Below are 19117 nucleotides of genomic sequence, written 5' to 3'. Positions count from 1 at the left end.
CGACCATTATTGGCACCAAGGCAGAAGCGACTCTCATCGCTGAAGACGACACGTCTCCATTCGTCCCTCCATTCACGCCTGTCGCGACACCACTGGAGGCGGGCTGCACGATGTTGGGGCGTGAGCGGAAGACGGCCTAACGGTGTGCGGGACCGTAGCCCAGCTTCATGGAGACGGTTGCGAATGGTCCTCGCCGATACCCCAGGAGCAACAGTGTCCCTAATTTGCTGGGAAGTGGCGGTGCAGTCCCCTACGGCACTGCGTAGGATCCTACGGTCTTGGCGTGCATCCGTGCGTCGCTGCGGTCCGGTCCCAGGTCGACGGGCACGTGCACCTTCCGCCGACCACTGGCGACAACATCGATGTACTGTGGAGACCTCACGCCCCACGTGTTGAGCAATTCGGCGGTACGTCCACCCGGCCTCCCGCATGCCCACTATACGCCCTCGCTCAAAGTCCGTCAACTGCACATACGGTTCACGTCGACGCTGTCGCGGCATGCTACCAGTGTTAAAGACTGCGGTGGAGCTCCGTATGCCACGGCAAACTGGCTGACACTGACGGCGGCGGTGCACAAATGCTGCGCAGCTAGCGCCATTCGACGGCCAACACCGCGGTTCCTGGTGTGTCCGCTGTGCCGTGCGTGTGATCATTGCTTGTACAGCCCTCTCGCAGTGTCCGTAGCAAGTATGGTGGGTCTGACACACCGGTGTCAATGTGTTCTTTTTTCCATTTCCAGGAGTGTAGTTCTGTATTTTGTCAATTACACTGTCAGTTAACCTTCCCTTCCCATCCAACCCTTTACCATCACTGAGTTTTTGTTTTTTGTACGAAGCTTTCAGTCGCTGAAGTCTTGTTCCCATTCGCTTCTGTACGTGTCCAATACACTCAAATTTCTGCACTACAACATCATCACCATAGGGCTTCAGTCCTTGAACATGTTTGAAACTTTTAGAATCACCGTCACCAAGGTAATTAACATATCGCACTTTATCACACGCCTCAGAACGCTGGAATATACTGGCAACACCAGCCACTTCCATTCCTCTACTACTGCCACTGTAGTTAGCTTTGCAATTATTTTCATGTGTACCTTTATATTTTTGTGGACATCTGCAATACTTTGATATTACTGCTACATCTAAAACTTTCCCTGTACACATACTGGTGGCAGATACTACACCATGAAGAGATGTGTGTCCCCGTTTATGCCAGGTACCATCGAACGCTGCAGTCAAATCTCTGTTACCATTATTTTCCATTACTGCCTCTTCCACAGCGTTCTTCACAGATTCTATACAGACATCTTCTACTTTAGACCCTATTAATTTATTATGGGTCGTAAACGTGGTTGGGGGATTTGGAAGATTCATGATGCCACAGAAAATTGCACCTGCAGTAGCACCCTTACCAACTGAACGCAAGGAATAAACAAATCTAATGTTGTGTTCGTAGATTTTGCTACCATTTTCTTCAGTTGCAGTTACTGCAACACTGTTCCAAAAGGTGGTCATGTATGAACACTTATCACATTTCAGTTGTATTTCACTAGCAAGTCCTACGTGCTTAATTATGGAGAGTTCCAGACCAACTTCACTACAATGAATACATCTTACACAGTTTGAAAAAATTCCTTTGAGAACCGACATATCAAATATTTCATTCACATCCGATTCGCCCATAAAACATTCATAGTTTTCACTCATTGAACCAAGCTTCTTCTGTGAAGTATTTTCTTTCCCACTTTGACTGCTATGGGCAGGTGTACTTGAGAGGTTAGGTTCACTCACTTGGTTATCGTCTTTATTGTTTACAGTAATAACACATACCTTTGGCTTTCCAACATTTCTCCTTTTCTTAAAAGCCTTCAGAGGATTTCTAATAACTTTACTTTTACTCATTATTATACTTCAACAAAACAGAGACTCAAGAAACAGAATTAATTAAGAATATTTTCGAGATAACGACAGAGTAAATAAACATGAAACAATCGACAATCACACCAGCGATATATATTGAACCATCACAGGTTAGCCACAACACATACTCTATCTCACATCACTAAAATGTACCTGATGAACACGGACGTTAATAATAACACCATTTGACAGCAGTTTAACAGCGCCACAGTGGGTCACGCCCATGTAGAACACATTTCAAAAAAAATTTAAAAATAGTAGTAGTCTTCGGAATTGAATAAATTATATATCTATTAAAAGGTAATAGTCTGCAGATTCAGAAAACGCAAAAAAGTAAAAATTGAACTTTTCATAATTTTGAGCCTTCGGGAGCCCCTTAAGTAGTTGTAAGTTCTAGGGGACTGATGACCTCAGATGTTAAGTCCCATAGTGCTCAGAGCCATTTTAAGGCGACCGTTCGTGATAAACGGGAAATCCGGGTACTAGTGTCGGTCCGTCAGAAATTTTCAGTGTCATCATTCCATTATTGAGATTATGGTTATCCAGAATCGCAATTGCGAATGCATTTCATGTTCATGTGAATAAAGCTCCATTTTCGTAACACAAAATAACACAGCTTCGCTAATGGTGCTCTCAAAAATCACATGATGGCTGTACGGAGCTGAAACTCGAACTGAGCATCTGGAAGGGATGATCACACTGGTCTACACAAGTAGAACAATGCAGCATCGCCAGATCGCTCGCAGTGTTGTCAGTCTTATTACTTTTCTCACACATAGGTAGACGTAGATCCGTACTGTTAGAGAGATGGACATGTGCCTTCCGATTAAGGACATTAAGGTATAGCCCCAATCGTCAGACTTTCGAACACCGTGTATTACCGAAAACTTCGTAACTGTGTGTACTACCGCAGCTGTATGCAGTGAGTTTTGGTCAGAGTGGGCTTACCTTGGGCGAGGAGATCTTGAGGTAGACGATGGTGGGGGCGAGAGAGGTCTTGGCGAGCTGCGACGGGTGGTTGATGGTGTCGCAGTCGAGCACGACCAGCTGCAAGGTGCGGGCCAGCTCGAAGATGCGCTCGATCTCGGCCTGCACCTCGGCCAGGCACGTGGACCGCGAGTTGGTCCGCTCCATGATGGCGCGCTTGGACGGGTTGTTCAGCAGCGATCGCTTCGCCAGCGAGATGTCGGCCATGACGCGCGTTATGATGATGCTGTGCAACGGGCAGATAGCGCCGCTTCAGTTCACTGCTCGCCACAGACAACAACTGTTCAACAATGGACACAATATCTCATAAATGGCAACAAGTTACTTATATCCCAATCAAGCGGGATATGTTTTTGGGTAGGAAAACGATACAGCTTGTAAGTATTCGCCGCTCAGCATAGTCTAAACGTTTTGTTATTCCTTGGCGTTTCTAAATGGGAGGGGAGAATAACAGGAACTATAATTACGGTTCCATTTGGTTCTTGCTTGTCGCCAACAAGAATCCCTTACCAGCTCACCACTTTTTCACACCTCCTTGACAACACTGAACAAATCCTGGTGTGCTGCAGCACGTGGATCAACACATCCCACATACTCTCCATATCCTCTCTCAGCGCAATTTTAACAGACTCCCTTAGCCTGACAACGAAATCCTCCCTGACGTCTACTGCCCCTATCAGATTCAACCCGTTACCCCCTACCACTTCCCAGTTTCAGAGCTCACTCCTTCCCCATCCGTCTATTTCCTCCTGTTGAGCTTGTCCTGGCCTCTCTCCTAGGTATCTGCATCCTATATCCCGTGCTTACCAACCAGTCGTCCTCCCACATTATACCGATCTCCGCAACCCATCCCAACTGAACCAAGTATCTCCACAAAAATTTCACTACTCCAATGGACCAACCGATGTTCTCTCCCCTCATTACTCCTACTACATGTAGGTCCCCCCAATCAAGTGATGGCGTAGTGTAATGCACTGCAGTGCATGTTTTAATTTGCTCCGATCTCATTAGCACCGTTTCTAAATGTCAGACGTTTTCCTATGTTATTTCAAGTATAATCAACGAAAACCGTACTTTTATTTTTTTAATATTTATATATAGCTCGTCCTGTTAAAATGTTTATTCCATCCTTGTATATTTGAAACTCTTTTGGCTTAAGCGATGAGTGCTGTTCAGTTGCCAGCCCACCTGTGGGACGATGGAATGAACTAAGAATAAGCGACTTGATTGAGAACACAAGAAGCTTATTTCTGTCCCTCCTATGCACGTAATACTGGCCACGCACTACGGCATGTTCTATGGATTAGTTCGACTATTGTGATATGAATCGTGTTGGTTAACAATCCCCCACACACAGACACACAATTTTTTGTTTCTGTCAAATCGCAGCACATTAATTCACAGAAGATGGAGACTGGACCAGAGATGTTAATGGACGCATAATATCCTCCTTTCGATGCCAGAGTATGAAATGTGGTGGATGTTAGGTTATTCTAAATATCAGACTTATGAACATACTTTATACTGTGAAGTGTCATAGGTTGTTAAAAAAAGCATAAAGGAATGATCTTTCGAAGCTCTTGTATTTTCGCCTAGTGTTTTTACGACTAATATTAAGAAATTTCCATGTTCCACACTCACTTTGTTTTGTGGTGGGCACCTTGTGTCCAAGTTTGTGTTGCCACATGATCTTTGTATTTCCAGACGACATTTGTAAATGAAATACCGGTATGCAAAACAGTCCTGTTTAGTGACACTGTTTCCGATCCTTCAGTTCATCGTTCGCTAATAGGTATTGCATCTAGGTGTTTAAGAAAATCGATAATAATTTATTTCCATTTCATTTCCTTAAAACTATTGTTATATCTTGACACAATCAAATTTATACTTTACATTGCCGTTATGGAGAGTATCAAACCTCCATCTTAAGATCAATAGGCAGCACAGTAGTTTTAGAGTAGTTGAGGAACTGGATTGTACCTGGGTCCTCCATGACCGGAGTCTAACGCTCTACGCACCAGACTGCCACGGTCACCTAATAAATGTAAAATCATCACTTTATTTAGCTGATTCACTCTCTCTTTCGTGTTCTTTTTTGAATTCGGTCGTATATTCGGATTAGTGTCGAGGTCCGGTGTGTCTGCCAGCTTGTGGATGGTTTTTAAGGCGGTTTTCCAGCTGCCTCAGCGAATGCGGACTGGTTCCCCTTATGCCAGCTCAGTTACACTACGTCGGCTACTGCTGCGCAAACACTGTCTCCACGTACGCGTACACCATAATTACTCTACCACGCAAAGCAGGAAATAAGTGGCCGGAAGAGCGCAAGAGAGAACACAGCGAGTATATGAAGAGAATTTGGCAGGAGCGAAGGAAGAAGGGGAAAAAAATCGCGACTGCTCAAGTTCAGTCGCTGTCTGGAAAGGGAACAGCTGAAAATAATACATGATATATGCCACAAACCACCATCCAGTGCATGGATAAATGTACTGCGTACCAATAATAGCTACTTTTTGTGCTACTCGATTCGCCTATTGAACTGGGGAGAAATGTCGGCCTATATTTCTTGGCAGGCACTTTAATCTCTCTTAGCCCCAAAAATGTGACAAGTTTCGTCGAAACTGATCACCGCAGTGGCGGTGGACTTCGCACTGTGCTACAGGTTAGTTAGTTAGTGACATGTTCCGTAGACAATTTGGACGGTTCTTTTATAGAAAAATGGTGTGGAGCGAGTGAGATTAGAGAATGCGTTCTTGTCCACTGCCGCAAGACTAAAACGACGGAACTCCTGAGTGACGTCACGGAGTGCGACGTGCAGAAATGTATTGAGTTCTGGTAGGAACGACACGTGGACTCACCTGGACCTACCGTGAAGAGGAACATCTTTAACTGGTCGTATATAACAAAGAGACAGATTTGCAGCATCAGTCTCGTTTCTTCCTGGCCAGACCCGAGAGCTACGTTTTTCGCAGAGCGCAAAGACACGTTGGTACTGATCTTCTCGCCCCCCGCCACTGAGATGATCGATTCTCTTGAAAGTTGCCACAAGAATCGTGCACGACGCCAACACCTAAATAGGTAACATTTTTGTGTGCTACAATGAAGACAAAAAAATTAATTTCGCTTAGCATTAAAAAGATTCTCGGATCTCGGTGATCAGTTAGCTGCATATTAAAAGACCACAAGAAAACTCCGAGTCATATGTTAACTAGGAAAATAGAAGTTAACGACATGAGGATACACGCTTTTAGAATAAGTCCTCCACGTGTCAGCGGGAAAGGAATAAAATGACGGAAACAGAAAACATTACAGATACTACCATATTTTTATGCCTGTGGCATATGCTGATTAAAATCGCATCTGCATGCCAGCCAGCTTATCTTCAGCACAGAAAAGAGTCATTCCTACGGTGCGGCTACATGGCGGCTAACGCTACTGAAAGTTTTCAGCTGGGAATCGCAATACAGCATGTCCAAAGGACGTTCGCGTGCCGTGTTTCAGACTTTCAAAAATATCGAATCATTGGCGTAATAGACATGGGATCATCGTACCGCGACTGCACAGGCAGTTGGCTTTGCTGCAGCGACAACAGAACGAGTGGCGACAGAGGGGTCAGCACGGCAGTGCAAAAGAGTAGGCGCAGGCCCTTCCACAAGGAGAGGAGATCACGCGACTGGCTAAGCTGAAGTTCTGGAAGTCGTTGCAGGCAGCGTGTCAGCAAGAGCAGTCTCTGGAGCAGATTAGTGGAACACGAGTAGAGATTTCCACTAGCCACACGTCGTTTATCACTGCTATCGTATCAAAGAGAATAGAGATTTGCACGGTGTACAGGTAGAGTGAACTGGGACATCGAGTGGCGTTCTGTGGTTCTCAGCGATGATGTATACTTCTGTTTGTGGCGATCAGTTTGATTTCAACGTGTCCATAGACGATGTTAGGGAACGTCGCAGGAAGCAAATATTCTTGAGGCCTACAACTGTCCAACTCCTGGAATCATGATGTGTGGGCCAACTGGATAGTGGAACAGGTCAGTACTGATGATTACTGAAGTGAAATTGAATGCTCGGCAGTATGTGGCAAGAATGATAACCCGTATGTTCATTCGCTGCGTGACCAGGTTACCAAATGGTGTATCCCACGAGGGTAATGCAGAACCCAAGACTGCAGTTCACATCATTAACGCCTTTAGTAGGTGATGAAACTTTGTGAGACAGCTCCGTCATTATCAACAGTTAGGAACTAAGCGGACGAATTCCAATGTGGACATATCACTCTTTGGGAAGGTCCACATGAGGTAAGTAGCAAAAGAGTAACCTGGGCAATGTGCGCAATATGCTGTTAGGCGGTAGCTTTGTTTAAGATGACTGCCACATTTGTTGGATAATGACGAAACACAAACGAGAAAACTAATTTATCAGCAAAGACCAGACAGTTTTAAAAAGTATTGAACGTATTTTAGTAACCGATTTGGTACCGCAGATGAGAGCCTGTGTCCACTACTGCACCCCACAAGCGAAACAGCCACCACGCCAGTGGATAGGAGCCGGCAATCGTGCACTACAAAAAACGAGGTCGGTTTCGTCTCCAGAGATGTTATTTCCAGTATTTTATGAACTGCAAAGGTTTATTTTTACTGAATGCCTGGCAAAAAATGAAACAATAACAGACAAATAATGTTAAGTCAAAAAAACAGTCGCAGCACGAAGGAATTATTTGAAGCAGACGGAAATCGCTAGATGTGATGTACATGTACAGACAAAGAAATGATTTCTACTTCAAAAAATTTGGGTGATATATTCAGGAGATACAGCTCCACAAACTAAGAAAGTCAATATCGCCTTGGTCCTCCTCTGGCCCTTATGGAAGCATTACTCGGCCTGGCATTGATCGGTAGAGTTGTTGGGTACTCCTGAGGATTACCGTGCCAAATTCTATCCAATTTGCGCGTTAGATCGTCGAAATACCGATCTGGTTGGAAGGCGCTGCCTATAATGCTACAAACGTTCTCAGCTAGGGAGAGATCCTCCGATCATGCTGGCCAAAGTAGGGCTTTCCAAGCACGAAGACAAGCGGTAGAAACTCTCGCTACTTGCGGGCCAACATTACCTTGCTGAAATGTAAGCCCAGATTGTCTTGCCACGAAGAGCAATAAAACGGGACGTACAATATTGTCAACGTACCGCTGGGCAGTAAGGGTGCTGCGGATGACTACCAAACGTGTGCTGCTATTAAAAGAAGTGGCACCCCTGACCTCCACTCATGGTTGTCTAGCTGTACGCTTGGCGACAGTCAGGTCGATATCCCACTGCTGTCTGGGGCGTCTCAAGACACTTCTTCAGCCTGAAATCTCATTGGCTGTAATGGAACTGTCGTCACTGGTGAGACCCGCTTCGAACTGAGCTCCCACGACCAGAGAAGACGCGCCTGGAGACGGCCAGGACAGTGGTGGGACACCAGACTGACTGTCGCCCGCCATACAGGGGTGATGTTCTGGGTGTCATTTCTTTTCGTAGCTGGTCCCCTTTGGTTCTCATGCGCGGCATCCTTACAGCACAGCTGTACGTTGACGATATTCTGCGTCCTGGTTTGTTGGCCTTCGCGGTAAGCAAACTTGGGCTTACATTTTAGCATGACAACGCCCGGCTGCACCTAGTGAGTGCTTCTATCGCTTGTCTTCGTGCTTGTCAAACCCTCTCTTGGCCAGCAAGGTTGTCGGATCTCTCCCCTACATCTACATCTACATTGATACTCCGCAAGCACCCAACGGTGTGTGGCGGAGGGCACTTTACGTGCCACTGTCATTACCTCCCTTTCCTGTTCCAGTTGCGTATGGTTCGCGGGAAGAACGACTGTCTGAAAGCCTCCGTGCGCGCTCTGATCTCTCTAATTTTACATTCGTGATCTCCTCGGGAGGTATAAGTAGGGGGAAGCAATATATTCGATATCTCATCCAGAAACGTACCCTCTCGAAACCTGGCGAGCAAGCTACACCGCGATGCAGAGCGCCTCTCTTGCAGAGTCTGCCACTTGAGTTTATTAAACATCTCCGTAACGCTATCACGGTTACCAAATAACCCTGTGACGAAACGCGCCGCTCTTCTTTGGATCTTCTCTATCTCCTCCGTCAGACCGATCTGGTACGGATCCCACACTGATGAGCAATACTCAAGTATAGGTCGAACGAGTGTTTTGTAAGCCACCTCCTTTGTTGATGGACTACATTTTCTAAGCACTCTCCCAATGAATCTCAACCTGGTACCCGCCTTACCAACAATTAATTTTATATGATCATTCCACTTCAAATCGTTCCGCACGCATGCTCCCAGATATTTTACAGAAGTAACTGCTACCAGTGTTTGTTCCGCTATCATATAATCATACAATAAAGGATCCTTCTTTCTATGTATTCGCAATACATTACATTTGTCTATGTTAAGGGTCAGTTGCCACTCCCTGCACCAAGTGCCTATCCGCTGCAGATCTTCCTGCATTTCGCTACAATTTTCTAATGCTGCAACTTCTCTGTATACTACAGCATCATCCGCGAAGAGCCGCATGGAACTTCCGACACTATCTACTAGGTCATTTATATATATTGTGAAAAGCAATGGTCCCATAACACTCCCCTGTGGCACGCCAGAGGTTACTTTAACGTCTGTAGACGTCTCTCCATTGATAACAACATGCTGTGTTCTGTTTGCTAAAAACTCTTCAATCCAGCCACACAGCTGGTCTGATATTCCGTAGGCTCTTACTTTGTTTATCAGCCGACAGTGCGGAACTGTATCGAACGCCTTCCGGAAGTCAAGAAAAATAGCATCTACCTGGGAGCCTGTATCTAATATTTTCTGGGTCTCATGAACAAATAAAGCGAGTTGGGTCTCACACGATCGCTGTTTCCGGAATCCATGTTGATTCCTACAGCGTAGATTCTGGGTTTCCAGAAATGACATGATACGCGAGCAAAAAACATGTTCTAAAATTCTACAAGAGATCGACGTCAGAGATATAGGTCTATAGTTTTGCGCATCTGCTCGACGACCCTTCTTGAAGACTGGGACTATCTGTGCTCTTTTCCAATCATTTGGAACCCTCCGTTCCTCTAGAGACTTGCGGTACACGGCTGTTAGAAGGGGGGCAAGTTCTTTCGCGTACTCTGTTGTAGAATGGAATTGGTATCCCGTCAGGTCCAGTGGACTTTCCTCTATTGAGTGATTCCAGTTGCTTTTCTATTCCTTGGACACTTTTTTCGATGTCAGCCATTTTTTCGTTTGTGCGAGGATTTAGAGAAGGAACTGCAGTGCGGTCTTCCTCTGTGAAACAGCTTTGGAAAAAGGTGTTTAGTATTTCAGCTTTACGCGTGTCATCCTCTGTTTCAATGCCATCATCATCCCGGAGTGTCTGGATATGCTGTTTCGAGCCACTTACTGATTTAACGTAAGACCAGAACTTCCTAGGATTTTCTGTCAAGTCGGTACATAGAATTTTACTTTCGAATTCAATGAACGCTTCACGCATAGCCCTCCTTACGCTAACTTTGACATCGTTTAGCTTCTGTTTGTCTGAGAGGTTTTGGCTGCATTTAAACTTGGAGTGGAGCTCTCTTTGCTTTCGCAGTAGTTTCCTAACTTTGTTGTTGTACCACGGTGGGTTTTTCCCGTCCCTCACAGTTTTACTCGGCACGTACCTGTCTAAAACGCATTTTACGATTGCCTTGAACTTTTTCCATAAACACTCAACATTGTCAGTGTCGGAACAGAAATTTTCGTTTTGAGAACGTTAGAAGCGCGGTCCTCCAACCAGCTCGGTATTTTGACGATCTAACGTGCCAATTGGACAGAATTTTGCACGATATGCCTGTGGAGGACACCCAACAACTATCAATCAGTACCAAGCCGAATAACTGCTTACATAAGGGCTAGAGGAAGAGCAACGCGTTGTTGACTTAATCTTTGAAGCTCTTTTTCTTGAAAAAAACGTCCAATTTTTCTGAAATTGTAACCATTTGTTTGTCTATGCATGTACATCACATTTTCCGATTTCCACCCCATTCAGATAACTTTTCGTGATGCGTGGTATTTTTTATCCTACAACGCATTAGACAAATCTCTATGACCAACTGGATGAACACATACTTAAGAAGAGTCCTGATAACGCGACAACTGCGGTGGCCTCGTATCCGTGCAGCAATGGTAGTGTTTTCCGAGCAGTAATGAATTCACAAGACATCTAATTTCTGGACACTTCAGAAAAGTCTAGAGGCAGAATCACGTCGTAAAACAAAATGTGTTTTATGCAAATGAAGCTATTATTTATTGAAACCAGTTTTAAAATTTGCATTTATTGGAGGCGAGCGGGGTCTACGTGGTGCGACAGTGAAGTAATGAGACTGATTTTCTTTGCAAGATGTAGCAACAGTGCAGGTCTGCGTAGGCGCAATATCTTTGATCTTGGTCTATAAGCTGCTTCCAGTCCAAGTGGCACATCGATGCAACTGCTCAGTCGTGAGTTGTGCTGTAATAAATGTCTCTCGACACGGAAATGGAACAGCATAACACTGCGCAACGGTATGCCATTTCTTTTTGCGTTAAATTGGGTGAAAACGTGACGACAACTTACGGTAAGCTTCAGAAGGCTTTTGGAGAGGAGGTTACGCCAAGAGCTCAAGTTTTTCGTTGGCATAACATGTGTAGTGAAGGCAGAACGAATGCTGAAGATGAAGACCGCAGTGGACGACCATCAACCTGACGGATGGATGTCAACTTGAACAGGGTGCGTGAACTCGTAGGATCTGATCGAAGATTATCCTTGAAAATGATTGCAGAAGAACTGAACATCAATCGAGTAACGGTTCGTCTAATAATAACTGAAGATCTTGGTATGAGAAAGATTTGTGCAAAAATGGTCCACAACAGCGAGAAACACGAAAAAATGTGGCAGCCGAACTGTTAGAGCAAACGGAAATCAATCCAGAATTGTTGAGCCGTATTATCACTGGTGATGAAAGTTGGTTTTTTTCAGTGCGATCCGGTGACAAAACCCCAAAGTTCGCAATGGTGCTCAAAGGGATCACCCAGACCAAAAAAAGCTCGCATGTCAAACTCAAAAGTGAAATGAATGAATGCTTATGTGCTTCTTTGATTCCAAGGGAATTGTTCATAAAAAGTGGATGCCTCCTGGACAAACAGTTAACCAATATTACTCGTACTACAAAGAAATTTTAGAAAGACTTCGTAAAAGAGTACTTCGTGATCGTGCCAACATCGCTGATGATTGGATTCTGCACCACGATAATGCGCCATCCCATACTGCTCTGTCAGTACAGCAATTTTTAGCCTCAAAACAAATTTCAGTACTACCACAGCCACTTTATTCACCAGATATCTCTCCGTGCGACTTTTTTCTATTTCCAAGAGTCAAAACGGCGGTCAAGGGACACTATTTTCAAACAACACAACATGTCCAAAAAGCTTTGACGAGGGTCTTGGAGGATATTACAGAAGATGAGTTCGAGGAATGTTACCATCAATGGCAGAAGCGCTGGAAAAAGTGTGTGTGCAATCAGAAGTGTACTACTTTGAAGGAGACAACACTAAACTTGACTAAAACGGAAAGCAACATCTTTTTTTCACATCAGTGTCATTACCTTATTGTCGCACCTCGTAGTCTTAGATTCGCTTAAAAACCATATCCAGTCCGAATGTTCTTATGACGCGCAGATTCAACAGATATCTAGATCACATCACATCTCACAGGATGGCGAACAAACCACGTGTGAGATGTCACAGTCAAACATCTGGAATTAAACGGCACGTTTATCGGCATGACTGAAATTGACGTAACTTAAAACTTTGAATTAAATTTTAAGCACTTTATGCATACGGGAGATGAAAGAAAATGAATGCCAACAGGGTTACACCTACGTCATCTTTAATTAATGGCGTCGTGTTACAGGGAGAAGACACATTGATTGATGAATGTGAAAGAATTAATACAAGATTCGGATGGTAGAATCGAGAGTTGGGTGACAGTGTCAGCATCCTACGAAGTAGGGACAGAGGCGTCTCCCCAGTGTGGGTGACCGCAACGGCGGTCTTGCCGAAGCATGGGAGAGGTTTAACAACACCGTGGACCAGCGCGCCGCAACAATCGTGTCCTGTTAATGAATCCTAGACAATCTACCGACCTGACCTCTTTTACCTATCACTCAGAATGGCTCAGCAGTTGGCATTAATAATGGCTCAACTAATTACCTAATGACCGGTGGGCAAGTTTTCTGACGGACAGAAAAGAACATGAGGTTGCGTTGTCTTAATTATGCAGCGTTTATATTGCGGAAGCAACCACAATCAAAGGAGCAGTTATGTTCGGAACACAAGATTAATTATTACCGACTCTAGAAGTGCTTTGGAACAACTGGTGTATCGCTAGTGGAAGTCTGATAACAGTTGTACTTATCATGTGGTGGAATTAACAGTGAAAGACAGGAAAAAACGGTTATCTAATGCGGCTGAGAGAGCACTCAGGTACTCGCTGTATTGAAGCAGTAGATGCACCTTCAATAGACAGCTTTAAAGAAGGGAATCAAGTATTTAAACAGCTTCCATATTCCCACGTCCTTGACAAGAAAAGAGGCAATGGGAACAGCAGCGAAAAAAAAAAAAAAAAAAAAGCGAAAACTGATTTACGATCGCTTTAGTCCATCGCCCCATTGTAACAAAAGCGTGGCAGTTGTCAGAAGAATGTTCCGAGGAGACATTGGATATCAATTATTCTAATGAATCTGGAACATGCATGTTTTACTGCGCTTCTCTATGACACTGGAGTGACAGAATCTCTTCCATATGCAGTGAAAATCCAGAAGATGCCAGATCTTAACCACATCATTTTGGGAAGCTATAAATATACTCCACACAAAAATAAACCAAGGGTAAACGTTGCAAAAATGCAGATTTCATTGTCAACAAATAATAAAACATTAATGACTGAAAACAGTCTCGAAATTAAAAGTCTGATGGCACGTTAGATCCAAAAAGTGATTATAAAATCACTAAGGAAGGAGAGGCACACAGAAGTCAGTCGCAATCCGATTAGTTTTTATTATTCTTGCAAATCTAGGTTTCGGCTATAAATAGTCATCTTCAGTGTATTTTCGTTACAATTCAATAGACTCGCGGCAGTTCGTGTCACCATATGTTCTTACAGGTATATAAGCAGAATGAGTGTCCCGTATACAACCACTGGTCACGCTGTCCACCTTGGTGATGAATGCAACAGTAGCGATCAACTACGCATTCACTTGCAGCAGTATTTGTGATAAAGTGAGGCTATAAATATCGTGGACGAATCGAGCCTCTAGTTTAGTTTCTTTGTTTCTTCCCTGGGCACAGAGAACCTCCTGTTTATTTCGTTCTTACTTACACACATGGATAACATATTGCGCATACATAGGAAAAAACTCCACTACTTAACAGCTACACTACTGATGACAAACAGCTGGAGACAGCGTCTGCCGTAAAATATCTAGGCGTAATTATCCAGAGCGATCTTAAGTGCAATGACCATATAAAACAGACAGTGGGAAAAGCAGACACCAGACTCAGATTCATCAGAAGAATCTTAAGGAAATGTAACTCATCCACGAAAGAAGTGGCTTACAAGACGCTTGTTCTCCCGTCTCTTGGGTATTGTTCATCAGGTAGGACTGATAGAGAAGATAGAGATGATCTAACGAAGAGCGGCGCGCTTTGTCACGGGATCGTTTAGCCGGCGAGAGAGCGTTACGGAAATGCTAAACAAACTCCACTGGCGGACGTTGTGCATCACGGAGCGATTTACTATTGAAATTTCGGAGCAGCACTCTTCAGGAGTCAGACAACATATTACTTCCCCCACATACACGTATTGACCACGAGGAGAAAATTCGACAAATTAGGGACAATACAGAGGCTTACCGACAATCATTCTTCCCACGCACTATTTGCGAGTGAGACAGGGTTGGAGGGATCTGATAGTGGTACCGAAAGTACCCTCCGCCACACACCATTAGTTGGCTTGCGGAGTATGATGTAGATGGGCAGTTACATGTGATATCTGAGTTGTGACGTCAACAAAAACATGTTAGTAAGGACTGGTAAGAGGCAACACAAGCAGCCACAAATATTTTTAAATAATTTCATTTTATTCCCATGGCCAGTTTCGAGTCATTACACCCATCTTCAGATGGCTGCACTTGTTTTAGTTCAGTAACAGGATCGTCAGCAGCAACAAGGTGTGCATGATAGCCTCAACTGGTCACGGCACATAAAGGTAAAGCTTCTTAAAACTATGCGTGGCTATGTGGGTTCCATATCAAAAATATCTAATTGAGTAAGAACCCTGCAGTTGAACAAGATTACGCATGGATAAAATAACATTAGAATCTGTTATATTTTTTCATTTACCTGTTGTATTCATTCTCTAGGTGCATAAATGAACGTACTTGTTGACTTTTCGATGCTAAAATGCTACGTAGGGAAGGTAACCTTGTGTCTGACTGCATCACTTAGTAGTTTGTAATGGGGTCCTATCCATCACTAGTTTCCCAGCCTACGTTACATGAGGGCTGTGGTGGAATTAACTAACGAACTTTATGTAGGAGCCTAACAGCAAGAAAATATTCGATGCAGTCTTTATGCACATAGATTACTTGCTTATGGAGGATATAAACAACTTGTCCCAGTAGGAATGGCCAGGGATATGACAAGAACGGTCATTAGAAGCAAATGGATCTCGTAAACATGGACTCTAAAAACACACCTTAAGAGCTATGAGCACTTTTTCATTAGAAAAGATGTATATCACAGTAACGAAGAGGAACAAGTTCTCACAGTTTTTAGGGTATTTGTTTCAGAGCTGCGAATGATCATTCCTCTCATATCTCTCAATATTGATCATTCCTCCTGGGACAGGTTGTAACTTGAGTCATGTAAGACGTAATGCCCCTTTATTTCGTGAGCAGTTCAGGTTACCGAAACGAGGTTTTCAGCAAATGATAGAACGACGACGGACACGTGATTTCGTTGGATGTTTAATCCTTTTGCTCTTGTATCAACAAAGGTACTGAAGCAAGTACGCTTTTTTTTAAAAAATGGAACGATACACTTCCTTTTAACAGCGTTCGAAAGCCTTTGAAAAGAGGAGTTACATGGATATAACGCTTGTTGATGTTGTAATTGAAACATTACGCATGAGTATCCGAGAAGAGTGCTAATGCTTTGAAAACATCGCCAAGTTCGTCTCGCAGGCCAGGCTGCGTTGTTATATGCACCAAGAAGATTGAGCTACGTTGATGAGAAAACGTATTTCCCCTTGGTCCAACGATACAGATACAGGCAAGCTACAGTTTCAGTAAATGGAACTTCAAGTAGACTCGTAGCTTATCAGGAGTAATATAGGAAAACTATTTCAGAAGTGTGTACGTACTCATATTTAAGTGAACAGGATTTGTGCGAACAAATAAACGATCGAAAGCCTCGATACAACGACGCCGACTGGCATGAGGGCCTTATCTGGTGGTGTTTACACTGCAATACCCAATTCCAGCAGTCTTCTCTTTCAAGCTGGGCTCATTTCTTGGATACTTTTCTGAAAAGATTTTAGCGCCAACATAAACAAGCCTTATAATCACTGTACTCGTCTTTTCAAGAGCTTTAGAATGCAGGTAAAGAGAGTATTTTGTAATGCAAACAGCCTCAGGGATCAGGCCTTAGTTCTGTTCCGACTGGGTTGAGAGTTGTCTATAAGGCAGTAAAAGAAACTATCTGTGATCGCGTGACATGTGATCACGACGTCGCCAAATCTCCAGTAGATAAAGCCTGATGACGCCGTTGCTTCCTTATTTCAAGCAGCTTCGTACTATCCTTTACGAGCCTTAAGTGCACCTCGTTCCAGAACTCACTCCATCAGAAAAATCCGAGAAGGTACTGGGAATGGAATAAGGGTCTTTCCACACCGAAAGCAGTGAAGGTACTTATTCGGCTAAGGAGACGTTCAGAGGATACCGTTTCAATAAAATAAAGTCATATTAGCTTGAGTATCTCGGTTGATATAACGGTTAAGAGCATTAAGCATACTACGCTGTTCCTCTCTGCGTAATATCTTTTGCATGTCGTGAACAGTTCACGAAATAAAAGGGGTGTTTCAGGGAAAGCGTTTTTCCCTGTAACTTAAAGAATAATAAATGAAAGGAATATTTATTTAGATACGTAGAGTCGTTGCTTTTTCTGCAAGATTATGATCATTGTGAATTTATTCATTTTCCAGATAGTTGTAATTTTTTAATAAAATATTTTTATATGACACATTTGAACGAACAGTATGCAAATGAATGAAAATAAAATTACAATCAGTTTTCCTACGGGAGCTAGAAACGTTCGCAGGTTTAGGGTTGGATGTAAAATGCTCAACATGTCTGTGGAGGTCCATGTTCTGGTGGCGAGATGATCAAACAAGTGTCTATTTTCCTGAATGCACAACTCAGTGTGCCTTCGAGACGACCAGCGGGTGAGACGTTAAGTTGCTGCTGTTTTTTTTCTGTAAGTTACTAAGATCAACATCTTACCAAAAACACGATAGATATGTATTGGGTGATTCCATTAGAAACTTTCACGGAAAAGCGGAAAAGAATGAATTTGAGGTAAGGGATCCTGATCGGGAAACGACCGAGTCGAAAGTTCGAAAATCGGCCTGATAGCTTTGACAGTGAACCTCTTCTACCATAAGCTCTTTGTTTTCCAAGAAAAAATGTTCAATAAACGTAGGCTCTAAAGTGCTTGCCTTAAGAGCTGTGATCACTTGTTCATGTTCGCTAGTGTGAAACATATCTTCTACTGAACAAGTGTTCATAGCTCTTAACGTATCCATTTCATCGTCCGTGCTTACTTGGCAATTTTTTTCTTGTTTTTGTCCATACTGCCTCCTCCCAGAATACGGAAAGCAAAGAGATTGCAGTTGAAGAGGTCAATTATGAGAGGTATCAGAACGATTTTCACCTAGAACTTTCGACTACGTCGTTTCCGGACTAGAATCCTTTACCTCAAACTTTCTCCATCACCCGTGGAAGTTTTTAATATTATCACGGAATCACATTGTGTGTAAAGGTTAACTGTTTACGACGTATAACGGTGGTTTACGGGACGTGGAAACGAACAATTTCATATAATACAGGCCTATATGAAGATGGTATCAGTTCTTTACGACATGTACGAAAGAACAGGTACCCCTGGTGACCATGCAGCTCGTTAGAATGAAATTACAATGAAATGAATACCCTTAGCTGCTTACAGGTTTTGATATAAGTGAACGGGGACAGTTGAAAATGTGTGCCCCGACCTGGACTCGAACCTGGGATCTCTTGCTTACATGGCAGACGCTCTGTCTTTTTTTTCTTTTTTATTTCATTTTGTTCGCTTTCGTTTGTTGCATCTGCTCGCAGCGGACATCGTAAGGCACCCATTTAAGTTCGTTGTTGATCGATTAACTCAGTCTTTTTTATTACAGAGGGCAGCTGACCCTCTGACCGAACACGCTGAGCTATCGTGCCGGCATACATCTGAGCCACCGAGGACACAGAGGACAGTGCGACTGCAGGGACTTATCTCTGGCATGCCTCCTTTCAGAGACACATTCCCAACTTATTTTCCCGCACTATATTCGTAGAGCCCCTGCCCATTACACTCATTACTTGCTGCTTTTCCGATTCCAGTTAGAGTTCTGGCAATGTGTGTGCATCCGCACAGAAGATGGTCAAATGGCCGGTGAGCCTTAAATGCTGGTATTTGTTCTTTCGGACAGTGTAATGGGCCGTGGCACTACGAATATAGTGCGGGACAATAAGTTGGGAATGTGGGTCTCACGGGAGGCGTGCCAGAGATAAGTCCCTGCAGTCGCACTATCCTCTGTGTCCTTGGTGGCGTGGCTCAGATGGGTATGCCGGCACGGTAGCTCAGCGTGTTCAGTCAGAGGGTTAGCTGCCCTCTGTAATAAAAACAAAAACTGAGTGAATGGATAAATAACGAACTTCAACGGGCGTCAGGTGACGCCCGCCACGAACAATTTCAACGAACTATAACGAACAAAATGAGATTACAAAAAAAAAAAAAAAAAAAAGATGGGTAGAGCGTCTGCCATGTAAGCAGGAGATCCCGGGATCGAGTCCAGGTCGGGTATTCATT

General features: G+C 43.7%; 1 protein-coding gene across 13 annotated transcripts in view; it reads right to left on the bottom strand.

Moving 5' to 3' along the window:
• The window catches only part of LOC124797888 (voltage-dependent L-type calcium channel subunit beta-1), a 739772-nt gene that overhangs the window by 102299 nt on the left and 618356 nt on the right, over positions 1 to 19117 (bottom strand). For all 13 annotated transcript variants that reach the window (XR_007016895.1, XR_007016898.1, XR_007016894.1 and 10 more), the window contains exon 6: positions 2868 to 3132. Coding sequence is in view for 8 of the 13 variants with exons in the window: in XM_047260987.1 (XP_047116943.1) it covers positions 2868 to 3132 (265 nt within the window). In the remaining 5 variants the exon portion in view is untranslated. The remainder of the gene's footprint in view (positions 1 to 2867; positions 3133 to 19117) is intronic.

This window comes from Schistocerca piceifrons, chromosome 5, assembly GCF_021461385.2.
Source record: "Schistocerca piceifrons isolate TAMUIC-IGC-003096 chromosome 5, iqSchPice1.1, whole genome shotgun sequence".
In the NCBI taxonomy this organism is placed as follows: Eukaryota; Metazoa; Arthropoda; class Insecta; order Orthoptera; family Acrididae; genus Schistocerca; species Schistocerca piceifrons.
The sequence above is the reverse complement of the archived record's forward strand: the minus strand, read 5'-3'. Positions and strand labels throughout refer to the sequence as shown.